The following is a 26,813-nucleotide window of genomic DNA, read 5'->3' as shown; positions in this document are numbered from 1 at the left end:
GCCCCTCCCTTCCGGCGGCGGCGTTTTGGCGCGCGGACGGAGCGGCGGGGCTGGGCCCGGCCCGCCATGTCCCGCCCGGAGCCGCCGCCCGCCGAGCCCGGCGCCGCCATCGAGCGGCTCTGCCAGGAGCTCAACCTGGACGCGGCCAGCGCCGCCGAGGCGCTGCGCGACTTCACGGCGCTGCGGGGCACCTACAGCCTGGAGGTGAGGCGGGGCGGCGGCCGCTCGGGCCTGTCAGCGGCGGGCCGGGCCCTGTCAGGGGCGGAGTGGGGCGGCGGGGCGAGGGTTCGGCTGCACCCGCGGTGGCCCACGGCCAGCGCCGCCCCTGTGTGCGCGAGTGCGTGTAAATATCTACCGAGACAGGCGCGGCGGGGCTGGCGGTGCCGGTCCCGGTGCCGCCGCCCCCCACAGCTGACCGTCCCTCGGCCCGTCTGTCCCGGCAGGGCGAGGCGCTGCACTGGCTGGCCTGCGCCCTCTATGTCGCCTGTCGCAAGAGCCTGGTGCCCACCGTTGGGAGCGGCCTGATGGAGGGGAACGGCGTGTCGCTGACCAGGATCCTGCGCTCGGCCAGGCTCAGGTGAGCTGCCCCGCGCCGCTCATGGCCGCGGCTGATCGCGCCGGCTCGGCCGCTGCTCCCCTAACGCTGCGAATTCGGGTACCCGCACCTTTTCTCGCGGCTCCAGGCGCCGCAAAATACGTGTCCCGAGGTAACAGTGTAAAAGCAATAAATCCTCTTTTGTTAGAAGTGGAAATAAGATGCAAATACGTAATTTTCAACTTCAAGCCTTTGAAAAACCACCCCCATCAGACAAAAATTGTTCCACCCACGCCACTTATTCCTTTTTCTTTTTGTAGTTAATTGAAACATAAACAAAGCCTCTGAATGTTCTGTCAGAAATCCAGATAAGGCTCGTGCCTGACGTGGGATTTGGGCCAGATTTCTCGATGTGCCGCTGGGGGCAATGTCCTACAGCGTCCTGGGAACACAGAGCTGTGTGGTCATGTAAATATTTAGGTGCTGCAGGGGCTCTCTGGCAGGCAGCTTCACTTGCCGCCGTAGCTCTGACCTGAGATGACAGCACTCGGCAGAGCTGGGGATCCTTCTCCTTCCACTCAGAGACCTGCTCTCGGCTGAGCTGCCAGAGCAGGGGGTTGCCAGTGTAATTACACCTACAGTTAACGGGGTTTTGTGTAGGTAACTTTGATGGGCGTAGACTCTTGTTTGTGGTTTTGTCGCCTCTCCTGCCTCCTCCTTGACACATGCGGAGCTGTTCGATCTCTTTTCTTTCTGCCCTTCCCCTGGCTGGCACAGCTGGGCTGGTGGCCTTTACATAAAACGAGTTGCTGTGCCTGGGCCTTAAAGAGAGTCAAGGAGAAAAACCAAAGTGATAAAAAGCGAAAAGCTTACAACATGTACAATTTGGAAGTCTATCAAAATAAATGGTAAACCTATCAATGAAATTAGTCATTAAGGAGTAAATACGTTGCATTTTGTCTTTTTAAAAAATTCAGAGGAAGTTAGTTAAGGCTCAAAACCAACTTTTCTTTTTTCTTTTTAAGTTTAATACAGTTTTTTAGCAAAATGAAGAAGTGGATGGACATGTCAAATCTACCACAGGAATTCCGAGAACGGGTGGAGAGGCTGGAGAGAAATTTTGAAGTGTCAACTGTGATTTTCAAAAAGTTTGAACCGATATTTTTGGATATATTTCAAAATCCTTACGAAGAAACTTCTAAACCACAGCGAAGCAGGAAGCAGAGGTATTTTTGAGATTTAATGCGACTTTTCCCTGGAAAGGGCTGTACCCCAAAGAGATTTATGAAAATTAAGACCATTATTTGTGCTCTAGAAGGTTATGTAAAGCGCTGACGTGATAGGGCCTTCATTCTGAAACGCTATGAATACAGAAACATCCCTGGTCTTGAGGCGTACAGCTCACGGCAGCAGAGCTTTGCACCCAGTGGCGGTTCGCGCAGTTCACTGTGTAAGGTGCAGGAACTGGGCCGTGGTGAGAATGTCTGTGTGGTGGGGAGAGGTTCGGCGAGATGGATTAACTTGAGATACAGCGAGAGCAGCCCTTAAAACGTGTAGCAGAAATAACTGAAGTAACACAGGGGTATTTTGTCTTGGCAAAGTACTGGCTGAGGGAGCTGGTATCGTGGCAGAATCCCTCCGCTCGAAGCGGCATTACATCCGCAGTGACCTCTGCGTGACTGGATTTCTAATGTGATTGCCAGATGAGTGGTAACGTGCGAATGGAAGAAAGTTACAGCCGATGCGCGCGTTTTTGTGACAGGCTTAGTAACTGGTGGTGTCGTCTTCCAGGCGCGCATAGGACTTCTGCCTTAATTAAAGGAGCTTGTCCGTATTGCCTGCCGACTGTTCAGCCGTCTCTGTGACAGCTTTATAGTGAGAGTTGTAACCCTAATGATGAGGGAGCCGAGCTGGGTCTGTGCGAGGTATTTCTGCCAGCTCAGCCTGTGTCCTCTGGACGCGAGGGTGAGAACTGTGCTGGTAAAATGCTCCAGCGTAGCTCAGCATCTTCAGGTAGAAAGGATAAATCTGCTGCGACAGCCCTTCGCGTAGGGCAGGTGGCTTTGTGGGCATTGCTGCATATTGGGAGAAATTTTGTCGGTATCTTCTGTTAATGTTCCTTCATTGGAGCAGCGTTCGTTAGTGTAACCGCAGCTTTAGCTTCCCTGTGGGCTGTCTTGAATAATGTCTCCTCTGGTCTTCCAGCTCCATGGTTTTGGATAACCTCTACTCCAAACACAATTCAGCAGATGAGCTGTAATATAAGCTGTGGTTCCGTATTTTGAAGGGATGACTGATGCTTTAGTGAAATATTTGGGAAAAAACATAACTGGAGTTTATATAGCCCATGGCATCTCGTTGCCTGCAGCTGTGGGAGGATTCTGTTAGAGGTGGGACACCAGCAAAATAGCGTGTGCAGGGTCACAGGCCAAAGGCAGCTGTTAGCCCCAAAAAAGGTCAGAAGGTCAGAGATGCTGTGTAAAATGCTCCATGGAGCGAGGTAGGAGACTGGATTAGTGAAAGATGAAGTAAGGACACGTAGCTTAGACTGTGCCTTAGTGTGAAATTAAGACAGAGAATGGCTCTGGCGGTTATTTTGGGCAAGGAAACAGAATAAAATTCTTACTGTAAAACAAGCTTCAGCTTCCTGTAACTGAAGACTGACTTCTCCCCCCTTTTCCTCATTGATAGACGGATGCCGTGCGGCGTTAAAGATCTCTTCAACTTCTGCTGGACTCTCTTTGTGTACACTAAGGGTAGGCTTGCTTAACTGTGTGGTTTGTACGTGTTCTGAGTTAACGAACTTCTTTGGTGTTGCTTGATGTGATGTGCTGTCTCTTAAAGGTAATTTCCGTATGATTGGAGATGATTTAGTAAATTCCTATCATTTGCTTCTGTGCTGCTTGGACCTGATTTTTGCAAATGCCCTTTTGTGTCCGAATAGAAGAGATTTGCTAAATCCATCGTTTAAAGGTATGGTGGGGACAGATTATTTAAAATCAAACATGCTTTGTTCTCTTGTTTCTTTTTAAATGAAGTTGAAGGTTGGTTGCCTTTTTTTTTTTCTCCCCCCACCCCCTCCTCATTCCCAGGCTTGCCAGCGGACTTCCACGCAACAGAGATCAAAGCCTCTGAAGATCCTCCTTGCATCATTGCCACACTATGTGAGCTGCATGACGGGCTTTTAGTAGAAGCAAAAGGAATAAAGGAACACTACTTTAAACCATACATTTCAAAACTATTTGATAGGAAGGTACATCTCCCCGGTTTTAAGAGTGCATGGTGGTGCTCAGGCGAATGATCTCGAGACCGTTTCAATCCTGCAGGTTCTGTGGAAAAGCGTACTAACAGAGAAACGAACCTGGGCTGGGTCAGGGTTTCTTTGTCTATATTTTAGCAGAAGCAGAATTTACTTTCACTTCTAATGATGTGTGCTGTAAGGTCCCTGTGTTTTGGCTTTTTGTGTCAGTGGAGAATCTTTGCTTTCCCTTCTTGGCAGTATGAAACCGAATTGTGGACGATAATGTCTTTTCAGGCAAAAAAAGTAGTCTCATTGTGAAATAATTTTATGGGATAACTGTCACGATAGCGTGGGTCCTACTGCTTCTCTTGGAGTTGAGCTTTGGCAGGAAGAGGCTGAGGTTGCAGGTGTACAAATTGTTCTGTCCGGTTCTGATCCTGGAAATTTTTTCCAAGTTGTGTGGAAGTTTCTCTGTAGTCGTTTGTCAGGTCAGTCTCTAACCCACCAATGGAACAGATGTTAAATAGCAGTGCTGGGTCTGAAGAGTGAGTTTATCTAGAGCTTGGATAGAATGGGGCTTTGTCCTCCTCTGTTTGTCTTGCCAATGGCATTGTAGTCTGGTCTAGGCAAAAAAAAAAAAGTCCAGTTATGCTCCTAAATCTCATTTCTGTTTTGGCTAAAACCATCGTGCCCTCACACTGTTAGAGCTGGAACAGTTTTGATTTTATTATGTAAGATATTTCTGCTTTTCATTCTTAGATCTTAAAAGGAGAATGTCTGTTGGATCTTTGCAATTTTACAGAAAATAAGTAAGTTACAGCTTATGTTCTTCATCATGGGGTTTGGTTTCATTTCTAAAATACAGGCCTTTGAATGCTAAATCTCAGGTTTTCCTGTTCCTTTATCTTACCGTAACTAATGGGATTTAATTATTTGGCAATCAAAGCTGCTATCTGGCCGAAATGCTTTCTGAATCGGACACATGTCAGATGTCAGGGGATCAGCTGCAGAGTTTCTTCCTTAATGTCAGGTTTTGTGGTGCTTGCCCTTATTTTCTGGCAACTGTAGCCTTTGAGTAATCTAATGTAAATCAAAACTTTGAGTTTCACGGCTGTGGTTCTGTACTCACCTCAAATATTATAGCCAAGCAGGGAAGTCTTTAATTCATTTATCAGTCTCCAATTGAGTGTAAAATCTGTGAATATAACTCAAAAAAAAAAAAAAAAAGGGCAACAATTGCGAAACCACAAAAAAGAGGTGGAGAGTTTCTGTGGGAGGCAAGTACAGTTGTTTCATAAACTTTTTAAATTCACTTCTGAAAGCTAGTTTACATACAAAATATGACAACTGCTTTGTTCTGGATCCCTTAAAGGTTTTTTTTTGCCTTTTCCAAAAATACCTAGGAATTTGTTTTTGCAAGGTGAGTTTTTAACTTTTGGTTTGCTTTGAGAACTTTGAGCAAAGACTCAATTGTTTTAACAACGTAGCCAACGCTCAAATTTAGATACAAAACCATGTTGCTGTCATCCATTTGAAGCGGTGAACTTCCCTTAGTATTGCTACTGAAAAATGGATAGTATTACTTTCAGTGTGGAATGATACAGTAGCCCCTGTTCTTCTGTGAGTAGCTTGGTGTCTAAAGGAGAGATGGAAGCCTCTCTGTTTATTTGTCCAAACTTTTCATTAAGACGTGGGGAAGGTGAATCTGTGATGCAGTCAAGCTTCCTGTGGCACCACAGAATCACCTGCATCATGAGTACGTTGTTATGCTCCGTTAATGGACGTGCTTAAGTGGTAGCTCGAATTACTAAGACGCTTTGCAGGCAAAAGGTATTTTATAGAGCATTCACGTGTCCTGAAAAACGTGCGGGAGGATTTATTGAGGCGTGCTGTTTCTGATTTTTATCCGAAAGTTTCGTTCTGCTTCCTGAGTTTAAAGCTTTGCAGCCTTTGTGAGATTAAACGCTCCTGTTTTACAGTTGGGTTGGCTGGAATAAAGAAAATGAAAAATTTGCTTGGTGTCTTATGTCAGTGGTGGTTTTAGAAATGGAATCCAGGCGGCTAGGTCTTAAATTTCCCTTCCTCTGTACCACGATGAAAATTATGGCTACAAAGTGGCAAAAGAAGGAATCAAATGTGGCTCGTTTAATGCATGCAGTTTAATGCCGTTAATGTGCTCCGTGTATACACGGATTTAACCTGTGATCAGTTGAGTACTTCCAAACTGGTTTATTCGCAACTGGGGTGGAAGCAAAGCTGTTTTTTGCTTTTCTTACTGAGAGCCAAGCTTTGGTGGTACCTTAGGAAGAAGGGGGGTCCCTGCAGCAGATCGTGGAGGGGCCAGGGGAGGTGTGAGTATGAAGGAAGGCAGGGTGTGGGGGTAGGGAAGCTGTGTTCACAGGCAGCACTCCCACTGAAAGCTTTGAACGCTTCGAACGCGTGTTGGTTTTGTATCTTAGCTCCACTGGCACCTCTTTTGTTTCATCACCAGTTTAACCTTTGATATAAAACCTGGGCTTCTCTTTCAGCAAAGCACTGAATAAAGAGTATGAAGAGTATGTTCTGACAGTGGGTGACTTTGACGAGAGAGTTTTCCTAGGAGCTGATGCTGAAGAAGAAATTGGCACTCCTCGAAAATTTCCTGCAGACGTGCCAGTAGGGAAAACGACAGCTAGAGCTCACGTGGAGTGTCATCTTCAGCAGCATTTTGAGAAGGTGATTCATTTAACGTGTTGGTCTCGCTTGAACTACTGCCTCCAGTTTTTCCATCCTCGTACGCTATTTGAATTACTGAGGTAACTTCGAATTTCTTGAACTACTTCTTGAGAGGAAGATGATGAATGTCATTTGCGGGCTTCAGTGGATGCTGCCTTGCTAAGGAGAAATGGTGACGACGTCTTTCCAGTGGAATTTAGTAAATAACTAAAATTATTTGGTGATGTCGACAGGGCTCCACCTGCTTAGTGCTGCATCCTCCTTTAGATAAGGGGGGGCTCTAGGTCCCCCAGGACAGCATTTCCCAGAGAACGTTTTCCTGTGACCCTCTCCTAGGCAGCTCTGCCGTGTACTCCTTGTGTCACCCAACTAATGCAGACAGGGACTCTGAATGGAACCATATGCTTTCCCTTTCTTGTCCTGTATCTTTCAATATTTGAGTGAGCTTAAAAATTTACAGACTTTAAGATTTAAAGTCTTGTTTTCCTATATTTTGGTTTTTTTTAAAAAAAAAACCTTTGAGTCGATTTTAGTATGCCTGAAGATTTGTTGTATTTTGATTTGATGGAGTCCTGGGAAAACTTTAACTAATTTTTAGTCATCTCTGAGATCACGGGTTTGATGGCAGCCTTCAGGTAGTGGTGTCATTTTAATCTTTGGAGTGATTTTGCAGGAGGTGCTCCTTCAAAAGTTTTTTTTGAAGCAGTTCTGTTGGCTGACTTTATTACTTTTCTCTGTCTGACAGAAAAGGTCATTTGCACCTTCAACTCCACTGACAGGAAGAAGATACCTACGAGAAAAAGAAGCTGTCATCACTCCTGTTGCTTCGGCAACACAAAGTGTGAGCCGGTTGCAGAACATTGTGGCTGGATTGAAAAATGCACCGAGCGAACAACTTATAACTATTTTTGAGTAAGTACTTCCCGTGCAGCTACTCGCACACAAACGTAAACTCATCTTCTCATGCTTGTGACTGCTTTCTTGCTCACATTTGACCTGTTTTGTTTGGTGCGGAATATTTTTGTCTGTGTTTCTGTATTATTTCTAGTTGAAAGATCTTCTGTTTTCTAGATGGTCTCATCTTCTGGAGAAGGGTAGGTGAACAGACGTGCGCACCCCCCTCTGACTTGTCACCACCGCTGTATTAATGCATCTTCAGTTTTTGCTAATGTTTATTTAGTTGTTTGCTAGAAAGCCAAATACTTTTTTTTTTTTAACAAGTGCAGCTCAATTAAAAGATACGGTAACTATGTTGGCAGAGGTTTTGGCGGAGGAGGGAAACGTTAGAGTCAACAAGTTATAATCTTTGCCTTAAACACTTGGGAAGATAAAGCCAAAAGCAGCCTAAGGGCTCCGTGTTTCTCCTTCATACAACTTCAGGTTGCCTTAATCTAACTTGATAGCATATATATATATATATAAGCCTAGCAATGACACTAATTATGGTGGGTGCTGATGTCTTGTATAGCAGCAGCCATGTCTCCCGCTTCTCCAGTTGCTCTGCTGGCCGTTCCCCCCAAGCGTGCTTCAGCTTACCTGTTTCCTCCCTGAGCCGTGGTGTCTGTCCTAGGGCAGGTGTCCCAGCAGGAGTTAGAGCATTCCTAGTCGAGAGCCTCTCGCTCAGCTTGTGAAGCTGCTGTATGAGAGTGGGAAGTCATAGTAAGTGACCACTGAACACCCCGCCCAGTCTTCCACGATCACCGTTTCTAGGACAGAGTCCCCGTTAGATAAATCAACCCCTATTTTTGTCTCCTGGACGCGTGACTGCGTGCTGGCTGTAGTGAAATGCACATGAAAATGCCGGTGCATCAGCAGATGAGTATAAAGAAAATCGACAAAATAAAAAGATCTTCATAGCTCGTAAAAAGCAATAATTTACTAGTAAATACCTGTAAAACTGTTGGGTGTTTGCCTAACATCCATGCAAATTAAGGCCTTGCTATAATACGGTGTAAGGTATCTAGGTATTTTTTTTTATTAGTCAGAGTGGACATTTAGTATTAGCACTTAATTGAAGTGCAAAAGTAGGGTTTTTTAAAACAACCTTCATAAATGAGTGAAAAATACTACTTTTAATTCTCATCTTTGGAGTTACTTATATTTTGAAAGTTTTTTCTAGCACCTGTTCTTAAAAGTTTACAAATGCTCAGCAAGATGCTTTTCTATTTTGAATCTTTCTTTGATTGTTTTTTTTAAGGACTCTCTGATATTATTTATATTACACAATTAAAACATCGTGTCTGCAGTCTCTAATGAAAAATTTGTTTCTTCAAGTAATAAATCAGTCTATCAAGAGAGATATAAATATTAAAATGGGGAAAAGAATTGGGTAAACCTCTGAGGAGATGTGTTGAGTGCTTTGCTCATCTTAGGTGTGAGTTCAGCAGGCGCTAGGGTATGTGCTGTCTGAGTGGGAGAAATGGCACGAACTGTGTTTTGGACTATGGGTGATATTCTATGCTTTTGAATATTTTCTCTTTCAAATTAAAATTCCTTGGAAACATAACTTTGAAATTAATTAGAAGGCTTTGTTCAATGAAATCTTAGTTTATTTCAATGCTAGCTTTTCAAAATAGTGTAGCGCCTTAATTTGACCCTAGTCACCAGCCACTGTCCTCTAATACAGAATTGCTGGGAAGTCTGGAGCATTCAGAGAGAGCGTCTCCAGACAGAGAGATTCTCTGTCCCATTTTTATGAGGGTGACTGGGGAGTTCATCAGTTCCTCTCTGCCTTGCTAGTAAATAAGGTATTTTTGGAAAGATGCCGACTCTTTGCTCTGAAAGCTTTCCAGTACTCCCTCAAACCGTGCTGGGTTTGTGTAGTCTGGGGGATGCATTTGGTTGGTTGGTTGCCTGTTGTAGCATCCTTCCTACTGCCTTGCCCCTAGCACATACAATTTTCTCCTGATTGTGCTACTGTAGCTCTTGCGTTCTTCTGCGTTTGTTCCAAAATCTACATAGCCTCTCCTAACTCAGTTAGGAAAGGAAAAAAGGAAGCACTATTTCTGTATGTTCTGTGTTTTCCTCTGTTCTCTATGGCAATGCAGGTTATTGCCTCAGGAGGAAAGATCAGTATAACTCGGGTCTCTTCTTTTTATTTGGGTGGTGGTGGGTTTTTTGTTTGTTTTTTTTTGAGTTTTATTTTTTTTTTGAAACTGGATATTTATTTATACAAAGGAGGCTTTCTCTTTGTGTTCTGCTTCAGGTCTTGTGCACGCAGCCCTATGGAGAGCATTATGAGCAGAGTGAAAGAAATAGGTGAGACGTTCTGTCGCAGCTACACTCAGTCAACAGATGAACAGCCAGGATCTCATATAGGTATGGACGTGAAACGCGTGGGATGTTTTGAAGTATTAAACCAGGGCAAACGAAATGCATGCATATACCGTTGCCGCAGTATTTAATACAGTGGAGCTGGTTTTTACCCAGAACATACCTAAACAGAAAACTGTTGCTGTCAAACAGAACACTATAAAGAATAAAACTTTGTTACAGAGTAAACCCAAAGTTGCCGCTCAAAATGGGGTAACCAAGAGAGCATTGAAACTGTAGCACCTCTTAAGAAAAATTGTAAACTTGTGTTCTTCTCAGACTGAAAATTTAAAAGGAAATGGAATACAAATAGGAAAACTACTGTCACAACTGTCTGCAAAATTACATCACTAGAAATGCTAAAACATTAATATCCTTTAAAACATTTATAGAATTTGGTGCTGTTCTTGCGACTGCTGGATTTCTGAATGTACTTTTTGATTGGCAGATTCTATACTCAGACATATATGCACTATTTTCTTAGACAAGTACAAGTACTGGTCAATTTACTCTGAAGACAGTTTGTGCAAATGGCATTTGGCTTCATCTCTGTTGTTTTTAAATTTCAGATTTTGCTGTAAACAGATTAAAACTGGCAGAGATCTTGTACTATAAAATCTTGGAGACTATAGTGGTGCAAGAAACACGAAGACTGCATGGGAAAGATCTAACTGTAAGTAAAGAACTGGCAAAAGAGGAGAACGACTTTTTGTAACCCTCTCTAGGGGGTTCTCTTCAGACGGCTCCAGAGCAGAGCAGCCTGTGTATATTGTTAATATTTAAAAAGGGAAAATATATGGGAGGTCCCTAAATATAGATCTTTCTGCTGTTAAAAATGGTATAATTCTGGCATAACTAACCATCTTAATTTGTGTTGCCTTCTAGAATCACGGCTTTATGGACAGATAACTTTTATTCTCCTCTTTATCTAATTAACAATATCAATACTTTGTTTTAGGCAGCAATGCATTTGCACTGGTTTGTGATTCACAGTAAGAAGGCGAATTCATTTGGCCGTAGTGTGAAAAATGTGATTGTTTTGGCATTGTTACTCTACTTCTAGTCTTTACCATTCTAATATTCCCTTTAAAAAGAGGAGATGGTGGAAAGTAGAGAAAAAGCAGTAGCTATTCTCTCCAGCAACAAGCTAGGTAGTATTAGTGCCACAAAATTCCAACTTCCGTTTGCCAGACCTCGGATCACTGACGTTTTCTGTAATCTCTTCAGGCGCTCTTGGAACAAGATGTCTTTCACCGTTCTCTCATGGCGTGCTGCTTGGAGATCGTGCTTTTCGCATACAGCTCACCTCGTACCTTTCCCTGGATCATTGAAGTTCTCGACCTCAGGCCATTCTATTTCTATAAGGTAAATAAGTACTGTCTTAGCACTGGGTCTGTATTAAAATGGCACGTTACAGTCTCAGAGGATTATGCTCTTCCTTCCTAGGTAGTCAAGTGGGAGAAGGACTGACGTTTAATCTGTAATATGCCTATTCTAAATCCCGTCTGTCCTTAAATATATTACCTGGAACGTGTAATGCTGAAGTTGAAGCATTTAAAGCAAGTAAACCATTTCGTAAATGGTACTTAACTGTAACGTGCGCTTGATCAACTTTTATTTCTTAATATATACACACTTATAGCAGACTAAAGCATTCAAGCATATATTTTGATGATATTCATATTTACTGACTGCAAGCTATAGTCTTGCTTGTTAGTGATAAAATGGCAATAGTATTCTTTGTTGCCTTTGGCTACTACTACTTATCACAGGCTTGTTTTATTTTATATAACAGAGCATAAAATCTCTTTTCCTGGGTATTCTCTATTTTTGCTCTTTTTTGAACCTCATTCCCCCCTACCTCCCATGTCATTTCTGTTTGACTTGTTTGATCCTTTTATCATCTATATATATGCCTCCTATTTTTACTAGATGCCTAAGAGCTTGCTGCTATCAGTCCTGAATAAATCAGTAGTTCTGTTTAGATGATAGCAACCAAAAAAATTTGAACCCTTTGGGAAGGGTTCTGTTTTTCCTTCTTCCTTCTTTAATCCTCACATGTAGGGCAGGAGCGAAACTGTCAACATCGCTGTGGCTGTTGGTAGCCTATATATGTCAATAGCAGATGTGCTGGTGCAGATCCAACTTTGTGGAACGGATTTATGTGTGATTTGAATTTTCCTTGCTATTCAATGTACGTTCTCGTGGCAGTCTTAATTGGAAAAAAAAAATTGCCATCACAAAGACCTCACACAAGAGAGCCAATATTTATTATTCCATTTGTGCCACTTGTAACCATTCTTTGGGTGCTTAGTGCCTGTGGTATAAATAAGTAAATACATCACTAAGTCCATCAGGGAGGTTTTATGGCATTTCTATCTCCGGAGCTTTAGAAAAACAGGCTGAATGTCAGAAATAACATACAGTGGATCTCGAGTTGGAGCACAGGCGTGGAGTATGATATTTCAAGGTCCCTTTCAACTCTTTTTTGTATTTGTATACATTTTGTATTTGTATACATTAAGGGTTCTAACATTTTCTTAAATGAACCTTTAAGCAGTGGTTTTCAACCCTTTTCATTATGGGCTGCTTGTTTGAAAGGAGGGAAAGCTTAAATGCTGGGGTTCTCGTGCACCTGGCCTAAGCGGACATTCCTGCTTCTGTCTCCCTAGATACGCGTGCACGTGCTGGGTGGGCGCTGTGTGTGCTTAGTGCTTTCATTCTGTGCAGTCTTAGCAATGGTGAGAGAGAGCCTTAAAAAAAATCCTGGGAATGGGTTATTCTGCATTGATGGGACATCTGCTGTCCATTTTCAAATCCTGGATTGCCTTTGGGAAGGGGGTTAAAAAAAAAAAAAAGGGGGATCAGAAGAGGGTTGGGGAAGATTAAGATGTGAGGAGGAGACTCGAGCATTTTACGTTGAAGAGAAGTTTCAAACAGGATCCTGAAACGCATAATGATTTGGTAGCGTTAAGCATGAGCAATATAGCTTTGCTTTTGTGTGTGTGTCTTGTTACCGTTAGGTAATTGAAGTACTGATTCGGTCTGAGGAAGGACTTTCCAGAGACATGGTGAAGCACCTCAACAGCATTGAGGAACAAATTCTTGAGAGTCTCGCCTGGACTCGGGACTCAGCACTCTGGAATGCCCTCCAAGCCTCAGAAAACAAGGTCCCAACCTGTGAAGAAGTATGTTACCTGTTTTCTTCTTATTAGGAAATTGACGTTCTTTTTTTTTTTTACTGCTGTTTTAGCATAGAATGGTTTGAGTTGGAAGGAACCTTAAAGACCATCTCATTCCAACCCCCCCTGCCCTGGGCAGGGACACCTCCCACCAGACCAACCTGCTCAAAGCCCCATTCAGCCTGGCCTTGAACACCTCCAGGGATGGGGCAGCCACAGCTTCTCTGGGCAACTTGGGCCAGGGGCTCACCACCCTCACAGCAAAGAATTTCTTCCTGATATGCAAAATAAATCTCCCCTCTTTCAGTTTAAAACTGTTCCCCCTTGTCCTATCACTCCCTTCCCTGATCAGGAGTCCCTCCCTCCCCATCTCTCCTGGAGCCCCTTTAGGGACTGGAAGGGGCTCTAAGGTCTCCCCAGGGCCTGCTCTTCTCCAGGCTGAACCCCCCCAACTCTCTCAGCCTGTCCTCAGCAGAGGGGCTCCAGCCCTCGGGTCATCTCTGTGGCCTCCTCTGGCCCCGCTCCAACAGGTCCACGTCCTTCTACTGTTGGTGCCCCAGAGCTGGAGGCAGCACTGCAGGGGGTTCTCCCCAGAGCGGAGCAGAGGGGCAGAATCCCGCCCCCCCCCCCCCCCCCCCCCCCCCCCCCCCCCCGCCGTGCTGGCCACACTGCTGGGGATGCAGCCCAGGGTGCGCAGGGCTTTCTGGGCTGCAAGCAAACATTGCCAGCTCATGTTGAGCTTCTCATCAACCAACACGCCCAAGTCCTTCTCCTCAGGGCTGCTCTCAATCCATTCTCCACCCAGCCTGGATTTGTGCTTGGGGTTGCCCCAATCCACGTGCGGGACCTTGCACTTGGCCTGGTTGGACTTCATAAGGTTCGCATGGGCCCACTTCTTGAACCTGTCCAGGTCCCCCTGGATGGCATCCCTTCCCTCCAGCGTGTCAACTGCGCCACACAGCTTGGTGTCATTGGCAAACTTGCTGAGGGTGCACTCAATCCCACTGTCCACGTCACTGACAAAGACGTTAAACAGCACTGGTCCCAGTACTGACCCTTGAGGAATGCCACTCGTCACTGGTTTCCACTTGGACATTGAGATGTTGACCGCAACCCTTTGAGTATGGCCATCTAGCCAGTTCCTTATGCACCGAGTGGTCCATCTGTCAAATCCATATCTCCAATTTAGAGACCAGGATGTTGTGTGGGACAGTCAAATGCTTTGCACAAGTCCAGGAAGATGACATCAGTTGTTCTTCCCTTACCCACCAGTGCTGTAACACCATAGTAGAAGGCCACCAAATTTGTCAGGCACAATTTGCCCTTAGTGAAGCCGTGTTGGCTCCCACCACTCACCTCCTTATTTGCCATGTGCCTCAGTTTCCGGGAAGATCTGTTCCATGATCTTCCTGGGCACAGAGGTGAGACTGACCTGTCTGTAGTTTCCCAGGTCTTCCTTTTTTCCCTTTTTAAAAAATGAAATTTTTCTTAATACAGAAAACCATTGAAATCAGACAATTGCTGCAGAAAAACTTGTATTAATAGATTGCCGCAAAGAAGGGAAATCTGTTATCTTACACTGACATTTCTTATTTCTCAGGTAATATTTCCCAGTAATTTTGAAGCAAGCAATGGAGGAAGTGGGCTTGGGCATTTGCCTATGATGCCAATATCGCCTATAATCCATCCTCGAGTAAAAGAGGTTCGGACAGATCTTGGTGGGAGTTTAAGACGGGGTATGTTCAAGGCTTCTGATATGATTTGAATGTGTGAACTTGGGGAGAGGGGGTTTAGACTTTGAAATTGCAAAAAGCAATCTTGAATCTGAATTAAGCATTCAGAACTGTGAAACCTCTTATTTGATCAAGGGAAAGTCTAGATGCATCCAGTCAAACCCTTGCTGTGTCTTAGTGGCAGCAGACATTGGTGCCAATGGTTCACTTCTGAACTGGAGCAGGTTTTTGCCGATGTTTTGATGCGAGGGTTACCTTACTCTGGGGTGGGCTGTCTGATGGCATGTTGTCCTTTGCTGCTGAGATTTTTCCAGTTTTGTTTTTTTTTCTTTTTTCCTCAATGAGTTTGACTGGTTTTTAGGCGACTGTTTAAATGGAATGACAGAGGTGCATTTATTTCTCCTTCCTGCAGCAGGGGAGGACAATACTTGGCAGTATTATTGCCTCTGCAGAACTACTGCCTTGCTCTCTGCACCTCCCTAGGTACCACATGGAACCGTGTCTTGGCAGCACTGGTGAAGAGGCAGTGGCAGCACTGCTCTTGGTTTTCTGTACTTCCCTCGTTAGGAACTGCTGCTTTTGTTGTATCCCAAACAATAGTCAACAGGTTCTTGCTGGTGCACTGTGGACTGAGTGGTGTTGTGATGTTGTATCCTTTCGCGTTTGTCTGGCAAATTGCATCACAAGACTGTTTTTCAAATACTCATTAGGAAAGAGATGTATAAGCAGTTGCTGTAGATGTTATGGTTAGTTGTTTGCTGGAAGGGAAAGCAACCTGGAGATGGCGTCTTATATATGGGTAGGTCTGCGTGAGACTTTATGTTGTGTATGAGAATCTGGTACCTAATGCTCCTCCTAACTTCAAATGGGAAATGGTGGGGGTTGGAAATGTTTATTTGCCCCTGGTACCAAGAAAATCATCCTGGTAGAGTTAGAAGCAAGGTCTCCAATCAGTCTTACCTGGCTAGTTATCCAGAAGATTTCTGCCTCATGGGAAATAGGAAACTGCTGTCACTGGTGTCCTCACAAGTGGCTAGTAGATGTCAGCAGAAATGCAGAAAGCCAGGGGAACAAATCTGTTACGTTAGTATTGTGTACTTCAGTCTTATGCGGCAGCAAATGTTTGAAAGCAACAGAAAAGCCCGAGAGGAACCGGGGGTGGATGAGGGTTAGTTTGACTAACCCTCAGAACAACGCTTCTGACTGGGGTTAGTTTAGGGAGAGTTTAAAAGCCAGAATGTACGGAAGACAGCATATCCAGGTGTTACCTGAAATAAAAGCCCTTGAAACCAAAAGTAGTTTAGAGAGGAGATATCGCTTTATTTGACGTCGGGTGCTAGGGCGAAAACCCCCAAATCTAGCACACCTTACCGAGGATATGGACCCATTATTTATACACAAAAGAGTCTCAGAATTCTGCCTGGCTAATCCGTAACTCCACCTAGGCTTACATACTCATTAGGATGACCAAATAGCCTTTTTGCCCTTGCGTATCAAATTTTGCTGTGTTGGCAAAACACTTCTGCGCAAGCGTGAGTGTCTCAGTGGTCGTTTGGGTAAAGAGACCCTTCCTCACATTATCCTTTTAAGGTATTGAGTCATCTCACGACAGTAAAAGTTTGTTGTAAGTTTGCCAACTTCTTGAAGATAATAAGGATGTTCTCTGAAGTAGCCATAACTCTGTCCTAATTGGTATAGGAGTACCTACTTGACGTATAGCAGAACCTTGAAGTGATTAACTGCTACTTGTTATTCCATCCTTGGTGATTAACAACTACTGGTTGTCTCCTCGCTGTCACTCTGTAACATCAGCTCAGTGAATAACTATTTCTACGCAGTAAGAAGGTCAGTAATTAGCTATTTTCTCACACAGTAAGAAGGTTAATAAGAAACAATCATTTTAGAAACAAAGCAGAGGCCTGTCTTTGGTAAAACAGGGAATGTGGCCAGCGGTCCTGTAGAGGAACGTGGTTAGAGGAATAGCACTTGCAAATACTACTGATCTGCTAAACAGACTGGAGTAAGGATCTGTAAAATCCTTGCTTGTATCGCTTAGGAACAGTGAACTGTGAGATTCGTTCTTTGCTAGAAGTGATTTCTTGTGCTCCGGTTTTGTAGTTTGAAGGTTAGCCTTTTCCCCTAAGGAAGAGATTCCTATTAAGATTCTATTAAGGATTAAGATCCGTTAAGATCCTATTAAGCTACTCAGCTTAAGGTTGCTTTTTTTCTTCTGCTTTGCGTACTAGACATGCAGCCATTGTCGCCAATCTCTGTTCACGAGCGCTACAGTTCTCCTACAGCTGGAAGTGCCAAGAGGAGGCTCTTCGGAGATGACAGCCCCAAAGAAATGCAAATGGAAAAAATTTTAACTGAAGGAACTAAGTTGACAATCGCTCCAGCATCAAGCGTTGCTGCTGAAAATGTGTCGGTTTCTCCCGGCCAAACAGTACTGACCATGACAACAGCTACAGTACCGGGAAAAACGGGGCAGAAGGTTACTATCCCGCTACATGGTATGAATTCTTCCCATTTTTCTGCTCTACTAGATGATTTGCTTGCTCTTAAGATTTGCTTAGACCAATCATGCATCTTGAACATGTATCGCTTTATCAAAAAAAAAAAAAAAAAAACCCCAAACTTAAGTTTATACTGACACCTCCTTCCGTGGAGATGTCTGATATCTGACCAGCATCCTGAGGATTTCTCCTTGCGAGCAAAGCTGTGGGGTTCTCGCTTCTTCCAGGTACACCTCACCACAGACTAAGCGATGCTTTGGTTCTCGGCTCCAGTAATGTTTTCCTACTGTTTGTCTTAACTGTGGTCTCCTTTAATATTAAAAGGCTCTGAAATTTCTGGATAAGCGCTACGTATAAACATTAGCAAAATAGCGGAGGATTTTTTTGTCAGGTTTGCAGACTGCTACAAAAAAAGAAAAGAAAGGCAATGCCCACCTCCCCCAAGAGAGTGGAACACTGACTACAGAAATTGTGTTTTCTTGTAAACTTTGTACTTTCAGATAGTTTTAGACATTATCGTTTACGTTTGTGTTCTTTTAAGCATTACCAGAAATGTAACTTTTAATCACTTCTGAAGACTCTGAGGGACAAAGAGTCTTTTTAGTATCTAGTAGAGGGGGTGAGATGTCTGTAGTATGGAGCGTTTGTGATGGAGTTCTGATTTGCAGTTTAACTCTGCAGCATGAGGAGAGCAAACGGTTCATTTCTGGGTGTGTGTACCATCTCCAGGTATTGCAAATGAAATGGGTGGGATCACGCTGATACCCATTTCGATGAATTTGGGTCAGCCATGTAAGATGGAGGCTCAGGCTCCCTGCCACCCTCAGGTGAATCAAGCACAAGAAGCGCCTCTGGCATCAGCGAACAAACCAAAGAAAACGGGATCCTTGGCCCTGTTCTACAGAAAGGTAAGTGTCTGTGTTAGGAAGTCGTGCTCTACTTCTCTTCGTGGCCATGCTGAGACTTGCCTCCTAGTGCAGTTTTCATTACCTTTTGGTCTTGACGTACCTTTCTTTTGGCGTGAGCAGTTCTTATATACCCGGGAGGAGAAGGGAAAAGATGTCAAATGTTGCAGAGAATCCAGTTTTCTTCCTTCCCCTCCCCATGAGATGTTTCATGTTTTTTTTTCTTTTAATTAGCAGCTTCTGTAAATAACTACCAAAGAAATATTGGTAGGTTTTACTTCCCTTGTTTATTTTTACCACCTCCCACGTTTGCGAGGGTTAGACGTGTCAGAAATCAGATTATTCTCCTGTGTCGCGCTCGTTCAGAACTGCACTGATTCCGATCCTGCATCTGGAGATTCTCATTTGCAGTTCTCTGAGGGCTGCCCAGTAGTGCTGATCTTGCTGGTATGGGGCCTCAGATAGCAGTTACGAGTAACACGCGATCTAAAAGTTTCTACAAAGAAGGGACTTCTTGAAATAACGAAGGACTTAAGGGACAAGGTAAGAATTGAGAGCGCTTCAGAGAAACTTCAGATTACTTATTTCTAGTTGCTTTGACTTCTAATGTGGAGTGTGTCAGGGGTCTTTGGAGGAGGCAGGGTAACTTTGGCATATATTCTTTGGAGGCGTTTAGGCAAATTAATCTCTCAAAAATATTAGAAGGTTCTTTTTGCTGGTTTTTTTTTTTACTAGAGAAGTTGTTTTCAGAGGTTTTCACCTTTTGTGGTAGCTGTATTGTAAACCTAGAGAATTCTGCATTGAACAACCTTTAAGGTAAATCTTAATACAGGAACTAATTCCTGGAAACACTTGCGAGCCACCTCCCGCGTGTGAATGTTGGTAGTGACAGTGTGTGTGTGTCTCTGAGAATCGATTCAGAATTGATTAGCCAGCTGCCAGGCTTGAACTCGGGCTGCATTTTGGAAGCTTTACTCTCAGCTGGGGAATACTTCAGCTGTAACCATGTATTTGACAAACCATGTTGAGGACAACATATTCCTCTTAGTTATAAAGGGGAACTAAAATCTTCACTTAAATTTGTCTTTAAATTTTTACCTTCTATTTACAGGGATTATCATACTCAAAAATTATAGTTTTTCCCTACTTCCCTTTCTTATTGCCGTTTGGTAGAGCAAATGAAATGAACTCGTTCTGCTTTCCAACATAAAGAATGGACATAATTGCTGTCCACAAAGTGAGAACTCCTGAAATAAATGGAAGAAGGCTAGTGTTGCACTTGACAGTTATTTCAGGTTTTGAGATGGATTTTTTGGTAATCAAAAAGAAAAAAAAAAAATCCATCATCTTGCTAATCTAAGATTATACTTAATCATAATTAAAGTATGTGCCTTCTTTATGCTTGTTGGAAGTGCTCTCTTATAGTGAGTGAGTGATGGGTATAGAAGCTATAGTCGTAATGTTTTTAAGCGGATTTCCTATAAGCATGAGAGATCCAACATCTGAACAGAGTTGACAATTTAGTCTTTGAAGACATTGTCTTGGGCAGAGGGGGGAGATTTTGCAGAAATGAACTGTTCAAATGTACAACAGCTCTGCTTTGAGGACTTGCATTTTTGCAGACTAGGTCAAGCTTGTTTGGCTTGACTCTTTACTGTCTGTCTCTTTTCTTCCAGGTTTATCATCTGGCAAGCGTGCGCTTGCGTGATTTGTGCTTAAAATTGGATGTTTCCAATGACTTGCGCAGGAAGATATGGACATGCTTTGAATTCACATTGGTTCACTGTGCTGATCTAATGAAGGACAGACATTTGGACCAGCTCCTCCTTTGTGCCTTTTATATCATGGCGAAGGTAACGTATAGTTTTAAGAAATTCAGGAAATCTTATATCAATGTAAATTGTGTTCACAGTTTACAATTTGATTGCTTTATTCATGTTATGTTACTGGAGGGAAGGGAAGAGTCTTTCCAAGAAGTGGATGAAGTCACAGTATATTATTTTTTTTTCCCCTTGTTTTTCATAATCTTAAAAGTCCCCATCAACTAGCCAGCTGGTTAGGAGAGGATTTTTCTTTTCCTGAGCGCAATTGCAGTGAACACTGGTCAGCATAGACAAAGCAGTGTGTGGTCTTATTGTCCCATATTTGTGTTTTCTTTCTTGTTCGTCATCTTCATGATCTGTGTAATATTAACTAAAAATGCCATTCCAGTTACAAAATTATGCAGGTGCAAATATCTGCAGGAGCTCACAACCTTACGTGTGGATGGGAAGTTTCTATTCCACAAAAATCCGTAGCTTTGGAAGGTTCGGGCTGAGGAATTGAGCTGGCTGCCTGTTACCTGTACTTCTTAGTGGAAAGAGACCTGGGAGTCCTGGTGGACAACAGGATGACCATGAGCCACCAATGTGCCCTTGTGGCCAAGAAGGCCAATGGCATCCTGGGGTGCATCAAGAAGAGTGTGGCCAGCAGGTGGGGGGAGGTCATCCTCCCCCTCTGCTCTGCCCTGGGGAGGCCGCACCTGGAGTGCTGGGTCCAGTTCTGGGCTCCCCGGGTCAAGAGGGACAGGGAACTGCTGGAGAGGGGACAGCAAAGGGCTACCAAGATGATGAGGGGACTCTCTTATGAAGAAAGGCTGAGGGATTTGGGTCTCTTCAGTGTGGAAAAAAGATGGCTGAGGGGGTCCTTATCAACACTTATAAATACTAAAAGGGTGGGTGTCAGGAGGATGGGGCCAGGCTCTTCTCAGTGGTGCCCAGCAACAGGACAAGGGGTAACGGGCACAAACTTGGACATAGGAAGTTCCACCTAAACATGAGGAGGAACTTCTTTGCTGTGAGGGTGGCAGAGCCCTGGCACAGGCTGCCCAGAGAGGTGGGGGAGTCTCCGTCTCTGGAGACATTCCAAACCCCCCTGGACGCGTTCCTGTGCCACCTGCTCTGGGTGACCCTGCTCTGGCAGGGGGTTGGACTAGATGATCTCCAGAGGTCCCTTCCAACCCTATGATTCTATGATTCTGAAACTGGAATATTGGTTTGACTCAAACTTGAGACCTGATGGTTACAGTGGTCATCAAATGTGGTTCAGATGGAAATTCAGGAAAGTGAAGCTAAGCCAGGCCCCTCTAAAACACTGGGGATGGATTACCTGGTCTTGAGGAAGACAAATTAAGAGGAGCACTATCTGTGGAGGAAAACTGATGTTCAGACTGTGACTACCTGTGCTTTTGATAGCTGTAGCATAGCTTAGGCTCATTTGACATCGATACCAATAGCTGTAGAAAAGCAAAACCATTGAATAGTCAGCGCTGTCCCCAGCGCAGGGTGAGACCTGACAACGTGGCCAGAGACCTTGATACATTCTCTCCTGGCTCCTACTACAAAAATTGTTGCTCATCTGCTATTAAAATTACAGATGCATGGCTGAAAAACAAAGTCTTTTAACAAATGAGCTATTTTCAAGTACAAAAGGCGGCTGAAATTGCATGTGTGTATATTTCTGCCCAGTGTTTTGTTTAGGATTTCCTCACTCTCTGGTTAGAAAAGTTAAGGGGTCCAGTTTTCAAATTTACAAATACATTTTTGACTTGGTATTTCCCTCCTTTAATTTTTAGTGTTGCTAGAAGAAAAGTCGGAAAAGGAGTAATTCCTAAGCATTGTAAGCAACAAAAGGCTTTAGTAGCTAAGAAACAAGGAACGCCTGAAAAAGAAAAATGCTTGGGTTTTCATATTCTCATCACCAGAAGTAACTTTTTAAAATCAGCTCTTCATAGTAAAATACTCACTGAAAAGCTGTATAGATGGAGGCTAATTGAATAGACCAGACCTGAGCAGCCCGACCGTGCTGCTTGCACTTGGTCTTCAACAGCCTTTTCTTTTCCAGGTAACCAAAGAGGAAAGAACTTTTCAGGACATAATGAAAAGTTACAGAAATCAGCCACAAGCCAACAGCCATGTGAGTAAATGGTATTACCTTTCCTTTTCATAAATCTCAGATAGAGGGGGGCTTTTCAAATGTTTATGCTGATAAAGGAAAAGTCAAATCCTCTTCAGTGTTATGTTCATTCTTCTTCACGTGAATTTCATCTGCTCTTCTGACTTCCGTGTTTTCCTTGACGAGAGGGTTTTTCCCTGGTGTCCTGTAGGTGTACAGGAGTGTCTTGTTGAGAAGCATTTCTGCCGATGTCCTGTTGGACAAAACTGCAAACCAAGACGTGGAGATGACAGAAGGTAGGTACAGCAAAGCAAGCTGCTGTTTTTTAAAAAGGTACTTGTGGGCTTTTAAAGAACTGAACCGACTGGTAATAAGAAGTGAAGCCAGTTTTAAAGTGTTAGATATATTAAAGAAAAATAAATGTACTGTTGAAAAATAAACAATCTTGTCAGTAGCCCTCCTGTATGTTAGATATGGAAAATACGCTTACTATGTGGAAAAGAAAATGTTTCCTCTTGTTTCCTTAAATTTGGTTGCTTGAGGTTGAAGTGTTTCCTTAGCGTGTCAGTGATACTGTAGTTCTTGGACAGCGATATGGGTTAATAAAGAAAGGTGAACAGTACCTGGAATATTAGGACAGGCTTTTTTCTTAATTTCACCTATCCTTAAGGCCTAAATAGGGAGAATTTGTTTCAGAAAATAAGTGGTGGCTCTCTAAGACTACCATTTTCTTATATTCAGGTTTCTTTTAAATAGTTGAGGTTTTCTGTGCTCTGGATTAGAGGAGAAAAGGGTAGTAGTTGAGAAAAAAGGCATGGCACAGTCTTCATGCTTTTTAGCGACGTGTTGGGAAACTGAGAGATCACAAGCCCATCTGTGAACCTATGAGAGAGCAGATGTGCAGCCAGGATGCACGCAGAAATGTAGAATACTGTTCCGTATGGTAAACTGCCACTGTGGTGGGATTCAACTGCCTGAACAAGTACTAGAGCCGTTTTTAAAATGCCTTTTGAGGATTCTTCTGGGGACCAGGAAAGTGCTGGTCTCCTGTAGGTTCAGCGTCCTGTCTAGCAGCTCCGCAATTCTTGGATGTTGTAGAGCATCTGAAGTGGCAGTGGGCTATGGTGGTTTGTCAGACAAATGTGCTTGGCTACAAAGTTCTTCAGTTGCTTTTCCCGCCAGACTTTTTCTTCAGGTAATAGACTTGTGTCTCCTTAATCTAGCATTAACTCCTGCTCTTTTGACACCAGCTTACAGGAACGTGTGCTTGTGTTGTGCCACAAGGCAGACGCGCTAAGGAGTTACACTTACGGGTATCAGCTGAAGCTTTCGATGTCTGTCTCATACTGCACTGATTGCAAGAGGCTTTATTCTGTGTTGCCCTGTTCTGCTTGGCAGTAAACAGTACAGAGGATGAAACAGAAAAGGTTGTATTGGGTAGCGGTCCCGCTTAATTAGGGGAGAGAACATGTATTTGCTGTGTGGCTGCAGCTCTTTCCCCTGGACAGCCTTTTCTTAATACGCCTGAACAAACGGCTTCCTTGCTGCAGACAGGAGTTGAGCACAAAGCTGTTCTTTGCCAGATGATCACTAGAAACTTTCACAGAAGCTAAAAGCTGGGAGCTGTCAGACTGCTTAAAACTTAGTTTTAAGAGCAACAAATGGCTTTGTACCACTCCCCAAAATAAGCATGGGGAAAGGAGTCAATTATGCTACTTCTTTTTTTTTTTTTTTGCTACAGCTGTTTCCAAGTTTGGAATAAGGATTTCTGTTGGCCTTTTTAGCCGTAATCCACTAGCTTGCTAGCAGTGACTTGTAGCTTCTCCTAATGCTCATAACCACCTACAGCACAGCCTGCTCCCGTCTGAAGCACGTCGCTTGAATTCAACTCATTAACTAGTCAATTTGTGGATGAGTTCTTGTCAACTGAATATTGGAAGTTTGAATCTGAAGCACCCACTTTGCTGATAGTATGTTTCTGAAATCTGAAGCTCTCTCTTATTGTTAGACTCGTCTGTGAAAACTGACGGTTCCTCGGGGCGATCCGCAGCAGAGAACTCCAGTGAGTCGGGAACAGAGGAGAGAGGAGATCTTATTAAATTTTACAATGCAGTCTATGTAGGAAGAGTAAAATCGTTTGCACTGAAGTACGACATCACAAACCAGGATCACGTAGTAAGTAAAGTATTTTGGAACTTTGCTTTATCTAATAATCTGAAAGAGTCGTTTTTTTCTGACAGTTAAACACACATCAATAATCCTGTTATTCACCCGGTGTGCTTACAGAAGTCAAATAGTTGTAGGTAATGATTGACAGGACTTCCTTTAACAGCCTTTCAAGAGGACAAATGCAGCTGCAGTTCAGTTTACAACCCCAATTTCAGCTTATATCGATGCAACACCCATTTGCTCAAATGCCTGCGGAGCATCTGTGTAATGCACCTGGAAAATAAATTTGTTCTGTTGTTTGGTGGATACCTGATCTGTTGTTTAACTGTTACAGGAGAAAATATTCTGAAGAAGGCCTGGGAGTGTATTAATCTTTCCTTCTGTTCCTGCTCTTAAATATCTTCTGCTTCAGCTCCTATCCACATTTGTCCTCTCTTGCAGATGGAAGCCCCTCCCTTGTCTCCGTTCCCCAACATCAAGCAGCAGCCAGCGTCTCCTCGGCGGATCTCTCAGCAGCACTCTGTTTACGTTTCGCCTCACAAGAACGGTGCCTGCTTGACCCCTCGAACTGCACTGCTCTATAAGTTCAATGGGAGCCCTTCCAAGGTAGAAGGCAAAAAGGTTGAAAGGGGTCAATTTGAGAGGGGGTTAACTAAGCTCCTGGTTAGGACGTGTGAGGTTTCATTGAGTTAGGTTCTCGGTTTGTGGTGAAGGGTAGAGTTCTTCATGTAGAATCTGTCGTTTGTTCAACAAAGAGGTTTAGAACAACGTTTTGTTCTCAGATAACCGAAAACCACAGCAAGTTTGAAATGGAGTTGTAGTAACTCATGATTTTTTTTATCTTGATCGCAGAGTTTGAAGGACATCAACAACATGATAAAACAAGGTGAACACAGGAGTAAGAAACGAGCAATAACAATTGATAGTGACACTGAATCCCCTACAAAGCGACTCTGCCAGGAAAATGATGACGTTCTACTTAAACGTCTCCAGGATGTTGTCAGTGAAAGAGCAAATCATTAAAACTGCCGGTTCTCTGTGGGATCTAAAAGCTCTGGAGTTGGATACAGCTGTTGTGCTATTTATTTCTTGCTTTTGTATAGAGACAACTGCCAAGTTTCTTTAACATTGAACGTTTACCTGAATTCCACAGGATGCAAAACGGGAGGGTCAAGTAGTAAACGCCAGAGAAGGAGAGGTGGTGATGATCTTCATTCCCAAAGGCCATGCTGAGCTATAAGTTACTCTGTCTGAGCTGTTTTAGCAAATGAGTGATCCGTAGAAAGCCATAATGGATGTTCTCCAGCCTAATGTAGAGCATCATGAGTTCTGAGTGTAACTCAGCTTCTGGTATTACTGGTTTTATTTTTGGAATAAGAACGATAAGGAAATGAGTGAAGTCAGTGAAGTTTCCTCAAACGTTTGGTATTTGGGGAAGAAATTTTAAAAGTGCCTTATTTTAAAAGAATGTGGAATTTTATGCATGTAGTGAAGTAACTGGAGTGGAGAACAAATTGATCGTTTAGCCTCAGGAAGAGCTGGGCGGTTTTGAACTGTATGATTTGGGCTGTGCTCCATCTCCTGCCAGAACTTCAGGAACGGTGTTATGTTGCCATGTGGATCAGACAGATTTTTGCAGTAACAAAGGCAATAATCAAAAAGTACAAATAGCGGAGATTTAAACTGGACACTGACATCTGATAAAGCACTGAGAGACGGTTCAGTGAGTCTGAATTACCTTTCTCTCGAGCCAGCGGATGCTGCCACGGGAGCTGCTCCTTTCCCCTTGGAAGCAGGACACCAGCCCTGCCGCAGAAGCTGTTCCTGCGTGTTGCAGCTTACCCATGAAAAATTACAAGCTGGTTACAGTTGAAAACCAGCCGGCACTTTGGCCATCTTACAGCGGTTCAGATGCACAAATTCATTTAACAAATCGTATCTCTTCATTTTATTTTTTCTTGAAGATCTTTAGCCTCTTGTGTAGTATCTACACTGAATGTAAGCCCATCAGATGAGGCATGTTTGTATATATGGGGGTTTTATAGCTATTAACAGCTTGGATTCATTGGAAATGTGTGAATTCCAGCATCCAATTCTTGTAACAAAGCTTTTAATGCTGAGGGATTTGGTAGGGTTTATTTTACCAAAATAGAGAAAAGTCAAGGTTTATCCATTACTGTAAATCAGTAGCTTGATCTTATTTCATAATTGCATTTAACATTAGAGCCATAGAGAAACATCTCAGCACTGTATCTTCAGTTTATGTGTGTATTGCACTGGAAAAAAAAATTGAACGATTACATAGGACGTGTTTAAGGAGCTCTGTTCACTTCATTGTTTGGTTTGTTTAGTGTAAGCCACAGGATCTGCGGTACCGCGGTTCCAGGGAAGAACAGTGATGATTCCAGGCACTCTCAGCTAATGAATCAGGCCAGCAATGATGGAGGAAAAAAGTATTTCAACGTGTTTGTGTGCAGGGGCACTACTCAGCAGTGAGTAGAAAGTTTCTAAACTCTGTAATTCGTTTTTGAATTTTTAACTAAAGTATTGGGTTTGTTTTTTTTTTTTTTTT

General features: G+C 43.4%; 1 protein-coding gene across 4 annotated transcripts; it reads left to right on the top strand.

The window, feature by feature from the left end:
• Window positions 1-14: 14 nt before the first annotated feature.
• On the top strand, window positions 15-26,813 carry RBL1 (RB transcriptional corepressor like 1). 4 transcript variants are annotated; one of them, XM_054218343.1, is made up of 22 exons: window positions 15-204; window positions 444-577; window positions 1,561-1,761; window positions 3,227-3,291; window positions 3,380-3,508; window positions 3,628-3,788; window positions 4,536-4,585; window positions 6,305-6,491; window positions 7,237-7,403; window positions 9,697-9,749; window positions 10,373-10,476; window positions 11,031-11,168; window positions 12,827-12,991; window positions 14,586-14,721; window positions 16,965-17,231; window positions 17,964-18,142; window positions 19,816-19,992; window positions 22,022-22,093; window positions 22,284-22,368; window positions 24,081-24,247; window positions 24,683-24,847; window positions 25,094-26,813. In XM_054218343.1, the coding sequence occupies exons 1-22, from the start codon at window positions 67-69 to the stop codon at window positions 25,262-25,264; spliced, it is 3,111 nt and encodes a 1,036-aa protein (XP_054074318.1). In that variant the 5' UTR covers window positions 15-66; the 3' UTR covers window positions 25,265-26,813. The 4 variants fall into 4 exon arrangements, with proteins under 4 accessions (XP_054074318.1, XP_054074317.1, XP_054074319.1 ...); XM_054218342.1 differs by having other exon boundaries at window positions 9,697-9,809; XM_054218344.1 differs by lacking the exon at window positions 3,380-3,508 and having other exon boundaries at window positions 9,697-9,809.

Source organism: Rissa tridactyla, chromosome 12, assembly GCF_028500815.1.
Source record: "Rissa tridactyla isolate bRisTri1 chromosome 12, bRisTri1.patW.cur.20221130, whole genome shotgun sequence".
Taxonomy (NCBI): Eukaryota; Metazoa; Chordata; class Aves; order Charadriiformes; family Laridae; genus Rissa; species Rissa tridactyla.
The sequence above is the reverse complement of the archived record's forward strand: the minus strand, read 5'-3'. Positions and strand labels throughout refer to the sequence as shown.